Source organism: Tachyglossus aculeatus, chromosome X4, assembly GCF_015852505.1.
Source record: "Tachyglossus aculeatus isolate mTacAcu1 chromosome X4, mTacAcu1.pri, whole genome shotgun sequence".
Classification (NCBI taxonomy): Eukaryota; Metazoa; Chordata; class Mammalia; order Monotremata; family Tachyglossidae; genus Tachyglossus; species Tachyglossus aculeatus.
Window position 1 is genome coordinate 13,835,475 of NC_052098.1, and position 20,914 is coordinate 13,856,388.

At 44.7% G+C, this 20,914-nt stretch overlaps 1 protein-coding gene and 1 pseudogene across 7 annotated transcripts in view; both read right to left on the reverse strand.

The window, feature by feature from the left end:
- Nucleotides 1-14,552: 14,552 nt before the first annotated feature.
- The window catches only part of PIP5K1B (phosphatidylinositol-4-phosphate 5-kinase type 1 beta), a 353,976-nt gene continuing 347,614 nt past the window's right edge, over nucleotides 14,553-20,914 (reverse strand). For 5 of the 7 annotated variants that reach the window (XR_005456606.1, XR_005456604.1, XR_005456605.1 and 2 more), the window contains 2 exons: nucleotides 17,765-17,834; nucleotides 14,553-15,269 (listed from right to left, as the gene is read on the reverse strand). Coding sequence is in view for 2 of the 7 variants with exons in the window: in XM_038769760.1 (XP_038625688.1) it covers nucleotides 17,823-17,834 (12 nt within the window). In the remaining 5 variants the exon portion in view is untranslated. Of the gene's footprint in view, nucleotides 15,270-17,759; nucleotides 17,835-20,914 lie in introns of those variants that run through there. The other 2 variants (XM_038769761.1, XM_038769760.1) reach the window with 2 other exon arrangements.
- LOC119948457 lies at nucleotides 17,503-17,621 on the reverse strand (annotated as a pseudogene).

Below are 20,914 nucleotides of genomic sequence, written 5' to 3' on the forward strand. Positions count from 1 at the left end.
TTATTACTCTATTTTACTTGTACATATCCATTCTATTTATTTTATTTTGTTAGTATGTTTGGTTTTGTTCTCTGTCTCCCCCTTCTAGACTGTGAGCCCAATGTTGGGTAGGGACTGTCTCTATATGTTGCCAATTTGTACTTCCCAAGTGTTTAGTACAGTGCTCTGCACACAGTAAGCGCTCAATAAATACGATTGATGATGATACAGTGGAACAGCCACATTCTCCTCCCACAGTCAGTTTATGGTAGGGAGAGACAACCCCGTTAAGCCTCTCCCATCTTAATCTGTCAGTCAATGATGTTTATCCAGCGCTTACTGTGGACTAAGAGCTTGCTAGAGACACGTTCCCGGACCATACCTCACGGATTTCCTATTGAAAAAAATAATAATAATGGTATTTGTTAAGCACTTACTAAGTGCCAAGCTCTGTTCTAAGCGCTGAGGTAGATACAAGGTAATCAGGTTGGCCTACATGGTGCTCACAGTCTTAATGCCCATTTTACAGATGAAGGAACTGAGGCACAGAGAAGTTGACTCGCCCGATGTGACACAGCTGATAAGTGGCGGAGCCAGGATTATAACCCAAAACCTCCCAAGCTGCTGCAACCCAGTAGACACCCTTCGTGCCTCTAATGCCAACCTGTAGAGAAACAGCATGGCAGAGAAGCAGTGGAAAGAGCACGGGCTTGGGAGTCAGAGGATATGGGTTCTAATCCCAGATCTGCCACTTATAATGCTGTGTGACTTTGGGCAAGTCGCTTCACTTCTTTGTGCCTCAGTTATCTCATCCGTAAAATGGGGGGTAAGATTGTGAGCCCCACCTGGGACAATCTGATTACCTTGTATCTACCCCAGCACTTAGAACAGTGCTTGGCACATAATAAGCACTTAACAAATCTATTATTATTATAATCATTACTTTGATCTTATCTATCTCGCCTTCGACCCTACACCCACATGCTACTTCTGGCCTGGAACTCCCTCCCCCTTCATAGCCAACAGATGACCACTTCCTTCACCTTCACAGTCTTATTAAAAGCACACCTCCTCCAAGAGGTCTTCCCTGACTGAGCGCTCATTTTGTCTTCTCCCACTCCCTTCTACATCGTTCTTGCACTTGGATTTATACGCTTTACTCATCCTACCCTCAGCACCACAGCAATACCATCCTTCCCGTCTCACAAGCCCACAACCTTGGTATCATCCTTGACTCCACTCTCTCGTTCACCCCACTCATCCAATCCGTCACCAAAACCTGCTGGTCTCACCTCCACAACATCGCCAAGATCCGCCCTTTCCTCTCCATCCAAACTGCTACCTTGCTGGTTCAATCTCTCGTCCTATCCCGACTAGATTACTGCATCAGCCTCCTTTCTGATCTCCCATCCTCCTGTCTCTTCCCACTTCAGTTTATACTTCACTCTGCTGCCCGGAATATCTTTGTACAGAAACACTCTGGGCATGTCACTCCCCTCTTCAAAAATCTCTAGTGGTTGCCTGTCAACCTTCGAATCAAGCAAAAACTCCTCACTCTCGGCTTCAAGCTCTCCATCACCTCGCCCCCTCCTACCTCACCCCACTTCTCTCCTTCTCCAGCCCAGCCCACACCCTCCACTCCTCTGCCACTAACCTCCTCACTGGGCCTCGTTCTCACCTGTCCCATCTTCGACCCCTGGCCCACGTCCTTCCCCTGGCCTGTAATGCCCTCCCTCCACACATTCACCAAACAAGCTCTCTTCCTCCCTTCAAAGCCCTACTGAGAGCTCACCTCCTCGAGGAAGCCTTCTCAGACTGAACCCGCCTTTTTTCCTCTCCTCCTCCTCCCCTCCCCATCACCCCCTCCCTCCCTCTGCCCTACCCCTTCCCCTCCCCACAGCACTTGTATACATTTGTACATATTTATTACTCTATTTTATTTGTACATGTTTACTATATTTTATTAATGATGTGTATATCTATAACTCTGTTTATTCTGATGGTATTGACACCTGTCTACTTGTTTTGTTTTGTTGTCTGTCTCCCCCTTCTAGACTGTGAGCCCGTTGTTGGGTAGGGACCATCTCTATATGTTGCCAATTTGTACTTCCCAAGAGCTTAGTACAGTGCTCTGCACACAGTAAGCGCTCAATAAATATGATTGAATGAATGAATGAATAATCTCTGGAATATTCTGGGCTCTGAGTCCACTTTCAGGAATAGTCTCATTTAGCTGGGGGCAATGCACCCTTAGGTAGACCCTCTCATGCAACGTGCCACTCAGTGTGAATCATATGACACAGAGGTTTATGCCCAAGAGGGCACTTAGTAAATTATCAACCAGATACTTTCACTATGTAAACTATTTGTTGGAAGTAAGTTGGACATTTTCTGGCTGATCCCAGAAGGGTAAAGACACTTAGATAACCAGTCATCTGAGCAAGGTGCAGAAAATCCAGTAGCTATTCAGTCAGCCAAAATTATTTTGGTGTCCACTGGGAGGTAGGTATTCTGCTTAGTCTAGTGGCCTAGTGGAAACAGCCAAAGCCAGGGAGTCCGGAGACTTGGGCTCTAATCCCAGCTCTGCCACTTCCCTGCTCTGTGACTTGGGGCAAATCACTTAACTTCTCTGGGCCTCAGTTTCCTCATCTGTAAAATGGGGATAAGATACCTGTTCTCCCTCCCCCTCAGGCTGTGAGCCCATGGGGAGCAGCGACTGAGCCTAGAACAGTGGTTGGCACATAGTGACCTTGTCACCTACGCTCTTGGATCTGTACCTTTTAAGTAGGAATATGAAACCCAGGGAAAGAATAGCAGGGTAATAACAACGAAAAGAACAACAATTGAACCACAACAAAAATAATCATTCACCATTGCTGGTGGGGTCCTCATCACTCCAGGACAGGCTGTCTTTGGTCTAAACCACCACAACAGCCCCAACATTATGATTGTTGGGAAGGTAGGTTTAACTGTGGTATTTATTAAGCACTTCCAATGCGCCAGGCACTGTACTCAGCCCTGGTGTGGATACAAGCAAATCAGGTTGAATACAGTCCCTGTCCCACATGGGACTCACAGTCTCAATCCCCATTCTACAGATAAGGTAATTGAGGTATAGACAAGTGAAATGACTTGCTCAAGGCCACGCTGCAGACAAGTGGCAGAGCTGGGATTAGTACCTATGAACTTCTGACTCCCAAACCCAGGCTCTATCCATTATGCCATGCTTCTGCTGTCCCCTCTCTGCTCCTGTCAAGGGCAGGGCTACTCCTCAGGGATAGCAGGCAGGGAAGAAGGGAAATGTCCCATGGACCCTAGAACCTCAGTGGCAGGGAGGGGACTTTTGGGCCATGTGCTGCATTGCTTCTTTTCCATTTCAGGGGCAAGAGGGTTGGGGAGAGACTGCTGCTCCCTGATGAAGCAGTGAGGTCTAGTAGTAAGAGCACAGGCTTGGGAGTCAGAGGAGCTGGGTTATAAAGCTCTAATTCTGGCTCTGTCATGTGTCTGCTTTGTGACCTTGGGTGATTCACTTAACTTCTCCGTGCCACAGTTAGCTCATCTGTAAAATGGGGGTTAAATACCTGTTCTCCCTCCACTTAAACTGGGAGCCCCATGTGGGACATCAACTGTGTCCAACCTGATTATCTTGTATTTACCTCAGAGTTTACGACAGTGCTTAGCACATGGCAATTGCTTAACAAATGCCACAATTATCATCATCGTCATCATTATTATTATTATTTTTATTATTATGAAGGTGGATGAGAAGGGAAGGGACTATCCCAGTCTTCAGGCATCTAGAGATGGGATTCCAGAGTCAGCCTAAAGATATGTTAGAAATACTTGCATGGAATGGAGTTAAATAGGGGATTAAATCAATGGATGAGAGGTGATTGATGATGATTGTGGTATTTGTTAAGTGCTTACTATATGCCAGGCACTGTACTAAATGCTGGGGTAGATACAAAGTAATTGGGTTGGGCACAGTCCCTGTCCCAAACTGGACTCACAATCTTCATCCCCATTTTACAGATTAGGTAATTGAGGCACAGAGTAGTTAAGTGACTTGCCCAGGGTCAAACACTACACAAGTGGTGGAGCCAGGATTAGCACTCAGGACCATCTAACTCCCAGGCCCGTGGTTTTTCCACTAGGCCACGCTGCTGATGAGAGGTCCATAATGCATTACTAAAAGGAAAGTTAAGGATGTCAGATAGCATACATCCCTAACCACCACAATGGATGCCCCAGTGGGGCAACCATCTCAGTTTCTCAAACCTGTAAGTGCCTTGTGGGTATGGAACTTGTCTACCAACTCTCCAAAGCCGTTAGTTCAGTGCTCTGCACAGAGTAAGTGCTCAGTCAATACAATCTGATGAATGAATGAATGATTCTGCTAAACTTGTGCCCAACCAAGGCTTTCCCCTTCCTGTAACTGGGTGATAGACTTTTATCCTTAAATATACTACTTTACACTTGTCCCTCACAAGGTTCCATTCTGTTTCCTCAGATTCTTAGTCTGCTTGAGTTTGGGATGCATTGCCTATGGATTGCCATTTTATCATCCATTTGTCTGCCTCCAGCTTCTGGAAAATCATTCTTTCCTAAATAGCAACTAGCAAACTTGAAAATGCTGTTGGCTGACCTAAACCTAATTATGAAACAATACATTCCTATGGATAATAATAATAATGATAATAATGGCATTTATTAAGCACTTACTATGTGCAAAGCACTGTTCTAAGTGCTGAGGAGGTTACAAGGTGATTAGCTTGTCCCACGGGGGGCTCACAGTCTTAATCCCCATTTTACAGATGAGGTAACTGAGGCACAGAGAAGTTAAGTGACTTGCCCAAAGTCACACAGCTGACAATTGGCGGAGTGGGATTTGAACCCATGACTTCTGACTCCAAAGCCCGGGCTCTTTCCACTGAGCCACGCTGCTTCTCCGCGGGATGACATGCCCATCTCAATATTAAGATTTCTGTAGAGCAAAATGTGTAAATAATGACTTAAGACTAAATGAGCATTTAACCCAAAATAATCACATTTAGAGTACAAACTGATACGTGCCTAGAGAAGTTACGTGGCTCAGTGGAAGGAGCCCAGGCTTTGGAGTCAGATGTCATGGGTTCAAATCCCAGCTCTATGAGGGCAGAGGGCAGAGGGCAGGTGGCACAGTGGCCACTGCAGGGTGGGATAGGGACACAGTCAACCCAATGCCCCCGCTGCTCTAACCCTTTAATCAGTGGGGGGCAGATGGCCCAGGGCCTAAATGTTGGCAACAGGTAGGCTTCTAGCTGAGTAGGGAAGAATGTCAGCTCTCTGGCCCTGCTGCCTGGTGGCGGTGGGTGAGGGTGAGATGGTGATAAAGTTTAGAACAGTGCTTTGCACATAGTAAGCGCTTAACAAATGTCATTATTATTATTATTATTATTATTAAAGCAGTGAGTGGGATGTTTGAATTCACCGGGTACCCTCACCTCTCGTGCTTGGAGAACTAAAGTAGGAACCTGGGAGAGTGATAGTGACCCTTTCCTGAAGGACCTCGTCTCAGACACTCCAGCCCTACCTCTGATGTTTTAAATGCCTGGATGTACAAGAAAAAAATGTACTTTCACTCCTGCATTTGACCCACATTTTTAGGAGCAGTGTGAGGGGCCTATTTTGGAGGAGCAGTGTGGCTTAGTGGATAGACCACGGGCTTGGGACTCAGAAGGACCTGGGTTCTAATCCTGGCTCCTCCACATGTCTTCTGTGTGATCTTGGGTGAGTCACTTTACTTTTCTGGGCCTCAGTTGCCTCATCTGTAAAATGGAGATTAAGAGTGTGAGCCCCCATGGGGGACAGGGACTGTGTCCAACCTGATTACTGTGTGAACAGCCCAATTATCTTGTATCTATCGCAGAACCTAGTACAGTGCCTGACACATAATAAGTGCTTAATAAATACTATTTTTTAAAAAAAGATTCTCGTCATAGTTCTTTTCCCTTTTGTTATACTTTTCTATTCTATCTTCGGAGTTTGGGGCCATCATCTTTTGTTTTCACTTCCAATTTCTTTCCTGAGTCTTTTTTTTAAAATGGGCTGAATCTAGTTTCCAAGGTGCCTCTTAATAATAACTTTACTCACGTTCACTTCTTCCATCAGAAGGGACGAGGTGGCTAAGGGGAAGCGATCACAACGTTGACCACCAGATGGCACCATTCTCTACGGAATACCATCTACTGCATTCAAATAATAATAATAATAATAATGATGGCATTTATTAAGCGCTTACTATGTGCAAAGCACTGTTCTAAGCGCTGAAAGCATTCAACCCGATTATTCAAATTACTCAAATTACAAATTACTCAACTCGAAAGATACGTACAAACTTATAGGACCAGGGCAAAGGGAAATTAGGTCAGGCCTCGAGCAAAACAAACAGTAGACTAATGAGATATTTAATATCCTCTGCTTGTCCCTGATATTCTTCTTTTGTTTAGTTTTCACGGGCATCTGTGCTAATAATAATAATAAAAAATAATAATTATGGTATTTGTTATGCACTTACTATGTCCCAGGCACTGTACTAAGCGCTGGTGTGGATACAAGCAAATCATCATCATCATCAATCGTATTTATTGAGCGCTTACTGTGTGCAGAGCACTGTACTAAGCGCTTGAATCAGGTTGGACACAGGCCCTGCCCCACATGGGGCTCACCGCCTCAATCCCCATTTTACAGATGAGGTAACTGAGGCCCAGAGAAGTGAAGTGACTTGCCCAAGGTCACACAGCAAACAAGTGGTGGAGCCGGGGCTGGAACCCATGACCTTCTGACTCCCGGGCCCATGATCTATCCTCTACGCCTTAATGCTTCTCATGCAGTACATTTTCTAGTACGGATTGCTAGGGAGAGAAGGATGGCTTGGGAAAATATAGGAGTCAGAGAGAATTTTCAGCCCAGGTAGATTGTAAGGTCTTTGAGAGCAGGGATCCAGTCTACCAACTCCAAGTGACAGGGACTGTGATTAATTCCCACCTTTGTATTCTTTCCCATTGCTTACTACAGTGCTCTGTACACAGTAAGACTTAAATACTATTACTACAACTACCACTACTCTCCACTACTCTCTGTGTTTACTGCACACAATAAGCTCTCCTTAAATACCATAGATTGACTGATTTTTGAAAAGTATTTCAGAGGCTGACCTACCATAACGCCAGAGCTCTACTTTTGATTCAGGCAATCCTTGATTTAAGGCATTTTAAATTAAGACAAACCACATCTACAATGTTTCTAAATTTATCATTATTATGGTATTTGTTAAGCAGGGTTCCAAGCACTGGGGTAGATACAAGTTAATCAGATTGGACACAGTCCCTGTCTCACATGGGGTTTGCAGTCTAAATAGGAGGGAGAACATGCATTGAATCTCCATTTTACAGATGAGGGAACTGGGGCACAGAGATGTTAAGTGATTTTCCTAAGGTCACACAGCAGGCAGGTGAACAACACTAGCGTCCTTTATGGCACTAGCTCCAGAGGTAGTGGTCGGGAACTCGCAGGGACAGCAGAGAAATGGGAAAACAATTTTGAAAACCGCAATGGCAGGGGTAGGAAAAGAAAGGCAAAGTTTAAAGAGGGGGGGAGGGGGGAAGGGAGGAAACGGGAGGTACTTGATCTCCAGGTCACTAAGGATGGTTAACACATCCATCTTACTTCTGATGAAGTAAAAGTTGGTTATCCTATTGTGGATTCTCTCTGTAGCTATATTATAATATGATATTACTATTATTAATTGAATATATAATTCTGGGTAATTTTATTAGAAATAAGGTATCTAACCTTTGTTCAGGAACCAATTCCCCATTTGAAACATTGTTACTTTGAAAAAAAATTGATCCCGACTTACTGTATTTCGATTTAAGGCACAGTACGAAGAAAGAATTATAGCATAATTCCAAGCCTGTTCCCTATTTTGAGCAAGTCCAAGATTAAGCGAATGTGGGAAATTACAAATAGCGATGGTTCTTTCATTGGCCAGCAGGTGGCAGGGCAGAGAGCTGGCTGAAACAATCAAAATTAAACTTTTTTTTAAAAAATGGCATTTATTAAGCGCTTACTTTGTGCCAAAACCTGTTCTAAGCGCTCGGATAAGTACAAGTTAATTAGGCCAGACACAGTCCCTGTCCAACATGAGGCCCCCACTTCGTCGGCATAGTCTTTTTAGATAACGGGTGGGGCCAGAGGCGCAGTTGGAAAAGTGGATTTTGAAAACAGCCGAGTGATGGTCTCTTGAGAGATGGTTGAGAAGGATGAGAGTGGAAATGAGATGGAGGGGAACAGGGGAGGTAAAGCGGGGGAGATTTGGGCTGAATTTAGGCCTGATGGTTTCAACTGCCTCTGACTCCTTGTTCACACCCTTCCACCTGCCTGGAACTCCCAACCCTTCAAGTCCAGCAGACCTCAGCTCTCCCCCTCTTCAAAACCCTTCTGAAACCCCATCTCTTCCAAGAGGCTTTCCTGTATCAACCTTTCTTCTTCCCAGCTCACATCCTCCCAACTATCATCACAGTACTTCCACAGTACTTAGAACTCTGGTATTCAATAAGCCTTACTAGGTTCTGAACAATGGGATAGATTTTAAAGAATCAGATTAGACACACTACCTGTTCCACCCAGGGCTTCCAGGTAGGGAGAGCAGGTTTCTAATCCTTAATTTATAGAGGAGTCAATTGAGAGCACAGAGAGGTTAAGTGACTTGCAAAAGGTCACACAGCAGACTGGTGGCAGAGTTGGGACTAGAATCTGGGACTTCTGATTCCCAGTCCTGTGATCTTTTCATTAGGCAGCACCGCTCCCATAGCAATTAATCAATCGATAGTATGTACCTCAATGGCCTTATTAACTCTCAGGGAATTGCTTAGCTCATTAAACATTGTTTGATTAATTGATAAAGGAAAGTCAGTGGGTGTACTAGACTTTCAATTCCAAAGGTATTTTGTAAGGGAGCGCAACCAAGTTGATTTCCAACAGTGAGTCATAGTATAAGAGAAACAACCTGTCCTAGTAGACTGATTATGGGCCCGAAGTCGCAACCTCAGTCTGAATCCAAGTTCTGGAACTGTTTTGATGAATAACCTTGAGCTAGGTACTTTCCTCCTCTGCCAACATAGGGAAAATAGCATTAACGGCAATCCTAGAGTTAGAATTTCTCACCCAATGATTCCAAATTGCTTTGGCAGTAAACATAAAATAAAATTATATGAAGACCACTACCCCTCCCCTTCTCCAACTACATCCCTGTTTATATTCTGTTCCTAGCAAATGAATCTGTCCACTGTCCCAAACGTGAAACTTTCATGCCATTGCACTCCATTCCCTGTGTTTGAAAATGCTCGCCCCATTCTTCTTTGCCAAACTATGTCCTTTGCCTCTTTGAACACTAAAATCTCACCTGCCCCATGAAGATTACTACTGTATGACTCCCCAGGAACCCTCGGGATTTAATGTGTCTCTCTGTTTAAAATGTTTGTGTGTCTGTCCTTTGTGTCCTTATAATAATAATGGTAGTTTCTATGTGGCAAGCACTGTTCTAAACTCTGGGGTTGTTACAAGTTAATCAGGTTGGACACAGTCTCTGCCCCACATAGGGCTCACAGTCTAAGTAGGAGGGAGAAGGATTTAATATCAATTTTACAGATGAGGTAATTGAGGCACAGAGAAGTTAAGTGACTTGTCCAAGGTCACACAACAGGCAAGTGGCAGAGATGGGATTAGAACCCAAGTTCTCTGACTCCCAGGGCCATGCTCTTTCCACTAGGCCATACAGCTTCTCTGTATATTGTTTCTTCAGCTAAGGCCAAAGTGCTTTTTTTTTTTGGTCAGAGTTATCCGTCTACTGAGATACTTTTTAAGTATAGACCTGATCTCAGTGTTTGCTTTACTTTTCACTAAAATTGTCATTTGAGGAGGGTTTGGCTTTTATCTCTAGATTGGTTTTGGGACCAGGGACACCTGCTTCACCTGCTCTTCAAACTCAACATGTCCAAGACTGAACTCCTTGTCTTCCCTCCCAAACCCTGCCCTCTTCCTGACTTTCCCATCACTGTTGACAGCACTACCATCCTTCCTGTCTCACAAGCCCGCAACCTCGGTGTCATCCTCGACTCCGCTCTCTCGTTCACCCCTCTGGATTACTGTATCAGCCTCCTCTCCGATCTCCCATCCTCCTGTCTCTCCCCACTTCAATCCATACTTCACGCTGCTGCCCAGATTGTCTTTGTCCAGAAACGCTCTGGGCATGTTACTCCCCTCCTCAAAAATCTCCAGTGGTTGTCTATCAACCTACGCATCAGGCAGAAACTCCTCACCCTCGGCTTCAAGGCTCTCCATCACCTCGCCCCCGCCTACCTCACCTCCCTTCTCTCCTTCTACAGCCCAGCCCGCACCCTCCACTCCTCTGCCGCTAATCTCCTCACTGTGCCTCGTTCTCGCCTGTCCCGCCATCGACCCCCGGCCCACGTCATCCCCGTCCTGGAATGCCCTCCCTCCCCACATCCGCCAAGCTAGCTCTCTTCCTCCCTTCAAGACCCTACTGAGAGCTCACCTCCTCCAGGAGGCCTTCCCAGACTGAGCCCCCTCCTTCCTCTCCCCCTCCTCCCCCCCGCCTTACCTCCTCCCTTCCCCACAGCACCTGTATATATGTATATATGTTTGTACGTATTTATCACTCTATTTATTTTACTTGTACATATTTATTCTATTTATTCTATTCTGTTAATATGTTTTGTTTTGTTCTCTGTCTCCCCCTTCTAGACTGTGAGCCAACTGTTGGGTAGGAACCGTCTCTATGTGTTGCCAACTTGTACTTCCCAAGCGCTTAGTACAGTGCTCTGCACACAGTAAGCGCTCAATAAATACGATTGAATGAATGAATGGTAAGCACTCAATAAATACGATTGAATAAATGGAAGGCCCCCTAAGGGTTCCTTCTCACCAATAGCTAGAAAGGTGTCTGCAGATGGGTAGAGGTTGGTGCCTGTCACACCAGTCGCCAAGGGGCCCGGGCCCTTGCTCGTCTCTCATAATCAGGTTGTCCCACGTGGGGCTCACAGTCTCAATCCCCATTTTACAAACGAGGTACCCGAGGCACAGAGAAGTTAAGTGACTTGCTGACAAGTGGTGGAGTCGGGATTAGAACCCACAATCTCTAACTCCCAAACCTTTGCTCTTTCCACTAAAACACGCTGCTTCCGGTAAGCCCCCAGCTCCATCACGCCCACCCCCTCGACTGGCTCCATAAACCATAAACCCCCAGCGCCCGCATGGCTCTTGGCTCCTCAGGATGGGGTGGAAGCAGGGAGGCTTGTTCGGCTGTCCGGAGCTGCCTGCACTGGGGAGACAGGGCTGCCTCGCTTGATGAGGTGTCAGAGGAAACCCCACCCCACCTCTCCCTTTCTCCCTGAGAAACCGATAAAATCATCCAACATGGAATAGGATTATCTTGGAGGAGGTCCCCGGATTTTAGGATCACTCTCAGTTAAAGTGTCTCATCACGGAACTGCTTCAAGTAAATTTAAATTTCGGGTGTTTCTGGCCACATCCACCTTGTGGCTCTAAGCGCATATGTCAGGAAGACCATCCAACTAGGGTGGCAAATGACAGAATTCCAAAAAGCCAGACCCTGAGTCACACATGACAACACACACGATGCTGGCAGGCCACACAACAAGGTGATATCACATGGATGCCATTTTGCAGAACTACGTTTGATTTGGCCCAAGTAAGCCTGAACCTAGAGTGTTTTCCTGGGGCACCTCGACTCTCCCAATTGCTCCAGAGCTTTTGTGTTTTCCTCTCAGATCTGTGTGAAGTCCAGAGCAGTGTCCAAGCCACAAAAGGAGATTTAGCACCTAAAATAAAAAAACTGGACAATAAAAAGGGCACCCGATGTAGTTTCAGAACCAGAGAGGGGACAGCTGAAAACTGGACTGTTCAGTATAAAAATCTCTGTCCACCCTACATTCAGATGAGGTGGAACTCAGAGAGTGAATGTCATGCCTATTTTCTTGAAGTGTACAAATGCACTCGCCTAGAATTCTCTTGCAAGTCAACTACACATCTTTGAAAGCTTATGAATGGAAAGAAGTAAGCAGGCCAAGTCCATTGCAATTATCTCCTCTAAATTCTCTAAATCTGAGTCCTTCCTGGACCCTTGAGGCTAGGCCACTAGACTGACAAGTAAAACAAGGTGGAACTATGGAAGAGTGAGCTTTAGTCAAACGCCTTCTTTGATTCTCACAGTGCTTTATTTATTGTCATATTTATTGAGCATTTACTGTGTGCAGAGCATCATACTAAGCGAAGCTTTGCTGCCTGATTGAGCCTGTAAAACAGTGCAAGAAATTCAGCCATAATGTTGGTGAAGAGGAACTCCATAAGAAAAGGAATAGATGAATAGGAAGAATAAAATAATAATAATATTACAAATTAATACAATAATGATGATATAACAGATACCATCATTATTAGAAACGAGGATTGTTTTTACCCTACTGCTCTCAATTAATCATCAGTCTGTTTTTTTAATGGGTTCATATATTAATTAGGATTAAACTGGGCATAATCTCTTTCCAGCAGATTGCTTCAAATTTTATTATGGGTCCAGGTTTTGTTAGCTGTATTTTCATTCTGCTTTTCATAGGGATCATTCTAAGTTTTTTTGTATAAGTCCTAACAGCTCTGAACACTTAAGGGTTTTTTTAAAAAGTTATCAGAACGAAAACCCGAGGAGAGATAGAAATGGGTGAGAGTGAAGGGGAAACTTTGTTGAAGGGATGAAGGGGGTGGACTTGGAGTTATGGATGTCAATTTGCCTGTTCAGTCCTACCCAGCCCTGAATTTTCCCTAGCACTTAGCCCTTTGTTTGGCCATCAAATCACCTCAAGTTGTATCAGTATCCCAGTCCTCCCTTCTGGAAAGCAGTGTTCTCTAATAATATTTATAATAATAATAATAATAATAATTATAATAATAATCATGTTTTTTGTTGAGCACTCGCTATGTGCTAAGCACTGTACGAAGAGGATCAGACCAGACACATCCCCTGTTCCACGTGGAAATCACAGTCTAAATTAGAAGGGAGGACAGGTAATCTCCATTTTACAAATGAGGAAACTGAGGCACAGAAATATTAAGTGACTTGTCCAAGGTCACAGTGCAGACAAATGGCAGACCTGGGATTAGCACCCAGGTCCTCGTCTCAGTGTTGTCTTGTACCAGCTTCATGCAAAGACAAAGAAGAGATGCAGCAGCTCAGGCACAAACTACATACACTGATCAGGTCATCACGACAATATCATTTGTGGTACACCACTCGCTTCCACAGCAGATAGAGAACAGGGGACCAAGGGGTCCCTGGGGAGCTGGGTAAGGGAGAGAAGGGTTGCTGGGGGAAGATTCTCCACAGCACACTGCCCTGTTACTGCTGCTGCAGCTGCACAGCTACAGTGGAGGGAGAGTGAAAGGGCGTGAGGCGATTAAAGGGAAGCAAGATTGGGGAAGCAGCCAGTGTCCTCCTTCTGGCAGCCTCCTAGTCAGTTCCACAGGCCAATTGGTTGGCTAAAGTGAAGCACTCCAAAGCATCTTCCAAGAGCTCTAGTCCTCGCAGCTCTTCTATTGTCTGGATCGACTCAGACATTGGTCAGCCTTCCTTACAGAATTCACAAATTTTTGACAGGCACGCAGGAAAGACACACAACAACTTGCTCCAAGAGACCTCTGGAGACTTCTCTCCCTGCCACTCCTGCCCCCCACCCCCCCGCCCCAATGCTATTTAAAGATGGTTACCGTTATTTTTAAATAGAGCACAGAGCTTTGGGTTATTTCGGAATGTCTCCACTGCAAATAATAATGGCCAATTGGAACGAAATAATTACGGGTTCTTGGCTTGTGGGCAAGCCCGAACATCTGGTCTCTTGGCAATGGAACCGGAGGTTTCCAAATAATTCTCACTGAAAACAGACAAAACATTCCTGGGCATTTCAGTGTAATCACAGACTCCCGTGGCTCCAAGTGAACTGCAGAAGTCATTTCATTCCTCTCCCAGCATTCAGAAATGAGGACTGGGGGTAGGGGTGGGGGGTAGAGGGATCACATTGCACCCATTCCCAACATAAGAGGGTTTATCTTGTTGCTGAGAGATTGCCAAGGAAGCAGAGCCCATAACCTCCATCATAAACCCAGTGGAATATCTCTCAACCCTCTCGGTTGGGCTGTTCTTTCAATGGCAAAAACAAATCTCCCCTAGAGCAGTTTTAGTCTATTTTCTCTTGTTCTGTCATTATTGAGTGGCTTGTCTTCAGCAAATCTGTCCAGTCAAGCAGGATGGTCGAGTACGGGGATTCACTCGTGGTAGATTTTCTTTTTCTTTGACTGTGCTTCCCAAATGGTAATTTCAGCAGGAATACACCCATTTACCTTTTCAGGTTCCATGCAGAAATCATTTGAAATAGACATACTGCAGACATTGAGAACAAAATATTTTATTTGTCAATAAAACTATAGTTTACAGTAGTATTTACTAAATAAATTATAGACTCTCTTTTACAAGCAATAAAACGAAATCACAAGTATTTCAAAGACAACGTATGTACACAACATAAGGCCTTGTTATAAATAGCTTTTTATCTCTCATTTCACTAGTAAACAGTGAAGATACCTTTATAGAAGCTAGTTTTCCACAAAGAATGTGCAGACATATGACATTAACCTTGTACGAAATATAGACTTCCAACAACGTAGACTTAGGTGATTATAGTTTGGAAAAAAGCAGAATTAATTTACACTTTTACTCACCACGTGTTGACAGATTTTTTTTTAAATAGATAAGCTGACTACATACTTGGTTTACACAAAAATCACTGAATACATGCAGATGAAATAACTATAGAGTCGATAGGAAAATATCACTTTCAAGTTCAAAAAGGTGATTGGCAATAAGACAGAAAGCAGCTTAAATATAGTTTACGTGGTTTTTCACAGTTCAGCAAGCAACAGCAAATGACAATAAAGTGTGGTATTTTTCACATCACATCTGCCGAGTCTAAGCTATCGTTTCTATGGTTCAAGGCTCCCCGGACAGCTTTCAAAGGTATGGATCACTCCAGTCGATTATTACTCTTTTTCTTATGGGGGCTCAACTAAGTTCTCTTTAACTCTGGAGTGGAGGAAATGCTCTTCAGCAAATTAGGTGAATGACTCCTCATCCATCTGTTTGAATTTTCGTTTCATTTTTGTTACTGAAAAAGAAAAAAAAAGACAGTCGTGAAGCCAGTTTTTTCTAGATCTGCAGTCACTCTTTATGAAGAGCCAAGCAAGTTTGTTATTTTTCCGACAACCTGTGGTCACGATTGTGGAAGTACCTTTTATGACTCCCACATTCTTTGGGGATTATAATCCTCCCAGGTAACAGCTACTATAAACATCTGTCGTCACCTGGAAATAGCCAGCCCTGAACTGAATTTCTTCCCAATCTTTCTTTCACAGAGGGAGGGGAGAATTGGGCTTCTCGAGAGCTTCCATTTGCCTGTATTTAATGAGTGGTGGCAGTGGTGGCATGTCCACGGCTCTCCCACGCCACCCATCAATCACTGGTATTTACTGAGCACTTACTCTTGTTAACATCCCTGTTCTAAGGGCTTGGAAGAGGACAGCAGAGTTAACAGACACAATCTCCACCCTCAAGGAATTTACAATCCAGCATGATCGCTGGATCGCCCAGTTAGCTTTGAGGCCACCCTCCCCCCAATTCCATTTTGGAGCTCTGCTGCCCACCCGCTTCGCCTGAGCAGGGTGGGAAAGGCCTCCAGGAGCAACGGTAGGTGTTCAATAAAAACCATTAAGTGAATGAATTACTACTGCTCTGAACACTTGAGAGAGTGCAACAGAAGCAAGATACACAGTCCCTGCCCTCAAGGAGTTTAAAAGCTAACTGGGGAGATAGACAAAAATATTCACCAGTAGCAGCAGCAGGAGAGGGAACGAGAATGTACCAGTACAAGTGTGTCAGGGTGAAATAGCTGAATAAACAACTGAATGTACAAACAGATATTCAACTCAACACTGTTGATGTTACGTCACCTTATTCAAGCACCCCTTTCCGTCCCTTGAAATACTATGATTCGATCGACGGAGAAGACTGCTAAAATGTCATACAGTACTAGAAGAAAATATACCCACGGACTTGGAGCAGAAACAATGAATCACTGTGGTACTGGGTGAGAGAATGGGACCGTGAAGGATGCTGTTGTAAGTCAAGGTTAGAGTAGGCAAGATCTCCAGGAAAACGGTGACAAAGTGCTAGTGCTTCTTCTGTTTGGCCTGAGGGCTTGTGGTGGCAGCATGGGAAAACGCCAAAATGGGCATTTCGTCAAGCTACTGGCAGGCTGGTATTCAGTCGCAGCAGGGCCATCCCATCTCTGCCTCAAAACTCTGTGTTGGCCTGAGAGTGGAGAAGCAGCCTTGGGAGAGTCGGGGGGCAGAAGCTGAGCTGGGCATGGGTCCCATCATTCATTCATTCAGTTGTATTTATTGAGTGCTTACTGTAATCATAATAACGATAGTAATAATAATGATGGTATTTGTTAAGCGCTTACTATGTGCCAGGCGCTGTAGTAAGCACTGAAATGGATAGAAACAAATTGGGTTGGACACAATCCCTGTCCCATGTGGGGCTCACAGTCTTAATCCCCATTTTATAGCTGAGGGAACCGAGGCCCAGAGAAGTGAAGTGACTTGCCCAAGGTCACACAACAGACAAGTGGCGGAGCCAGAATTGAAGCCATGACCTTCTGAGTCCCAGGCCCATGCTCTATCCACTACGGAGCACTAAGTGCTAGGGAGAATACAAAAAACCCATAAACAGACACATCCCCTGCCCACAACGAGTGCACACTCTAGAAGGGGAGACAGACATTAATATAAATAACTTATAAATATATTTAAAGATAGGTACATAAGTATATCAACATCATCCTCATCATCATTATTACTATTAATAGTAGCCACTGAGTGCTTACTGTGTGCACAGCACTGTATTAAGCGCTTGGGAGAGTATAATGCAATGGTGTTGGTAGATGCCCTCAATCAATCGCATTTATCGAGTGCTTACTGCGTGTGGAGTACTGTACTCTGGATAACGTGGATTCATTTTCTTTTATTCCCCCCTTTGGCCACTTGGCAGAGATAAACATCCCTATTTTTTTTAATGGCATTTGTTAAATGCTTACTAGGTGCCAAACACTGCACTAAGCACTGGGGTAGACACAAGATAATCAGGTTGTATAAAGTCTATGTCCCACATGGGGCTCCCAATCTTAATCCCCATTTTACAGATGAGGTAACTGAGGCAAAGAGAAATTAAAAGGCTCACCCAAGGCCACATAGCAGAAAAGTGGCAGAGCTGGGATTAGAACTCAGGTCCTTCAGACTCCCAGGCCCACACTCTATCCACTAGGCCACACTGCTTCTCTATGCCTACAGAACCCGGTATTCCCCAGTGGTCTCCCATCCAAGTTCTAACCAGGCCTGACCCTGCTTAACTTCCAAGATCAGACAAGATGGGGTGCATTCAGGGTTGTATGGAGGTAGACTCTCAGCCACCCCTTTAGGGCAAATCATGGGCTACTTTTGGGCCACTGAATATTCAAAACTGAGCAGAATCTGCTAATCTAAAGCAAGTTCACAAATCCGGGGAAAACCCGCACAGCCAAAATAAGGAGACTCGCACAGTTACCTTTGTGGGAGAGGGCATATAGTCCTGGCTTCCTTTTCACCCGGTCACCTGCATTTTTTCAATTCAAGCACTGGTGGAGAGAGAAGGGGGAGGAGGAAGAGGAAGAGAAAGAAGAGGGGAGGTGGAAGAACAAGAGGAAGAGGAAGTAGAAGACGAGCAGGAGGAGGAGGTGGGGGGAAGGTGGCAGTCTATTATGCTCTCTTGTGCCCCCCCACCCCCATACAATTAAGCACTTTGATACTCACCCCAGCCCCATAATACTTATGTAAATATTCTTATCCTTTTCTATTTCCTTTATCATTTATTTTAATGTCTGCTTCCCTGTGTAGACTGTAAGCTCCTTGTGGGCAGAGACTGCTTCTACTAACTCTGTTGTATTGACGTTTTTCAAGCTCTTAGTACAGTGCTCTGCACACAATAAGCCCTCAAAAATACCACTGATTGATTGACTGACTGAATTATATCAAACACCGTTATGATAGCAATGTCCAGGGAATCCAGACTGCCTGGCAGCATCCAAATGGCCCCATCAAATAGTTCAGTTGCTAAACAGCTAATCCCTATTAGGGCGAGTCCATACCCAGTAATCAAATACAGAATATGTACCTCTCTAGGATCTCTCGATGGATGGGCTGAAGATGTGACTATTATTTTGAGATCTTTGGTTGACAGCAATTTTTAATGCAGTTTCTTTCTTGACAACTTGTTTTCCAAGGATACTAAGAGATGCCCAAGGGCACCAGAAATTTATCGCTCACTGACTATTCCTCCCTGGTTTTAGAGCACTTAAGTTACTCTTGCTAATTGTGAAACTGAATGATTACCTTATTATCTAATCTATCACGCACTCTTGTCTGCAACTTAGATACAGATTAATTTTTCACCCTGGCTGCTTTCCTCTTATTTAAAATTGAAGAGGGGGAAATAGTGTTAATTAGTGTTTCCATTTGAAGAGGGATATAATCATGAGAACAGCAGAGGTGTGCCTCTTCTTGCTCTACAAAGGGATGTGAGCAGAGGTCCAAAGCCTTGCACCATTCTGAGATGCTGGTCTGAGAGGGATGACATTGAAAATGGTCCCCATAGTTACCTGCCAAGCACTCCCATTTCCCTTCTTTCATGTGGCCTTCATTTCACATACTGTGAAAATGTGGTTAGGTTCCAAATGCCCTAAAGGTCCTTTAAAAGAGACCCAAATAGAAATAGGAAGGGGACAGGAATGACAATATGTGAATCCAAAGGCCGTATTCCATTTAAAGTTACACAAAGGGCTGTAATTCTGGCTTCCACCATTGCGTTCAAAAAGACCAATCAGAAGACCAGTCCATGACATTTGCATATTTGAGGAACATGCCTAACAAGACTGATCAATCAATGATATTTATTGAGCACTACCTGTGTGCGGAACACTGGACTAAGCACTTGGGAGAGTACAACAGAGTTAGTAGACCTGTTCCATGCCCACAAGGAACTTACAGTCTAGAGGGGGAGAAAGACAGTAATATAAATAAATACATTATGGCTATATATATAAATGCTGTAGGGCTGAGGGTGGGGTGAATAAAAGATATAAATGCAAGGACAAGGCAGAAAGGAGGGGGAGAAGAAATGAGGGCTTAGTCGGGGAAGGCCTCTTGTATGAGATACGATTTTAATAAGGATTTGAAGGTGCGGAGAGTGATCGCATCATATTTGTCGGATATGAAGGGTGAGGATGTTCCAGGTCAGAGCCAGGATGTGGGTGAGGGGTCGGCGATGAAATAGACAAGATCGAGGTACAGTGAGTAGGCTGGCAGTAGAGGAGTGAAGTGTGCAGGTTGGGTCGTGGTAGGAAATCATAGAGATAAGGTAGGAGGGGGCAAGGTGATTGAGTGCTTTAAAGCCAATGGTCAGGTGCTTCTTTTTGATGTGGAGGTGGATGGGCAACCACTAGGGGTTCTTGAGAAGTGGGGAAACTAGTACTGGACTGTTCTGTAGAAAAACGATCCGGACGGCAGAGTGGCAGATGGATGGGAGTGGGGAGAGACAGGAGTCAGGGAGGTCAGCAAGGTGGCTGATACAGTAATCAGGGGAGGACAGCATAAATGCTTTGATTAATGAGGCAGCAGTTTGGATGGAGGGGAAAGGGTGAATCTTAGCAATGGTGGGAACGTTGAATTGACAGGATTTGGTGACAGACTGAATATGAGGGTAGAATGAGAGAGATGAATCAAGGATCACGCCAAGGTAATAGGCTTGTGAGAAAGGGAAGATGGTGGTGTTCTTTACAGCGATAGGAAAGTCAGGGGGAGGGCGGGTTTGGGTGGGAAGATTCAGCGCTTAGAACAGTGCTTTGCACACAGTAAGTGCTTAATAAATGCCATTATTATTATTATAAAGATTTCTGTTTTAGACATGTAAAGTTTGAGGTGTCGGCAGGACATCCAAGTAGAGATGTCCTGAAGTCAGGAGGAAATACAAGACTGCTGAGATGGAGAAAGATTGGGGCTGAAGTTGTAGATTTGGGAATCATCTGTATCGAGATGGCAGTTGAAGCCATGGGAGCGAATGAGTTCTCCAAGGAATGGGTATAGATGGAGAAAAGAAAGGAACCCAGAACTGAGCCTTGAAGGACTCCCACCTTTATGGGCTGGGAGGCAGAGGAGAAGCCTGAGAAAGAGACTGAGAATGAGCAGCCAGAGAGATAGGAGGAGAACCAGAAGACTACAGTGTCAGTGAAGCCAACATTGGATAATGTTTCTGGGATAGGGGAGTGGTCCATAGTGATGAGGGCAACTGTGAGGTCGAGGAGGATTAGGATGGAGTAGAGGCCATTGCATTTGGCAAGAAAGGGCAGTTTCAATGGAGTGAAGGGGGTGGAAGCCAGATTGAAGAGGGTCAAGGAGAGAACTGGAGGAGAGGAAGTGGAGGCAGTGGATGTAAAAAACTCTCTCAAGAAGTTTGGAGGGGAAGAGTAGGAGGAAGATGGAATGTTAACTGAAAGGAGTCATGGGGTCAAGGGATAGGGGATACATGAGCATGTTTGAAAGCAGTGGGGAAGAAGCCACTGGATAGTGAACAGTTGAAGATGGCAGTCAGGAGGGAAAGAAGGGAGAGGGCAAGTGTTTGACAAGTTCAAAAGGATGGGGTTGAATGTGCAAGTGGAGGTGG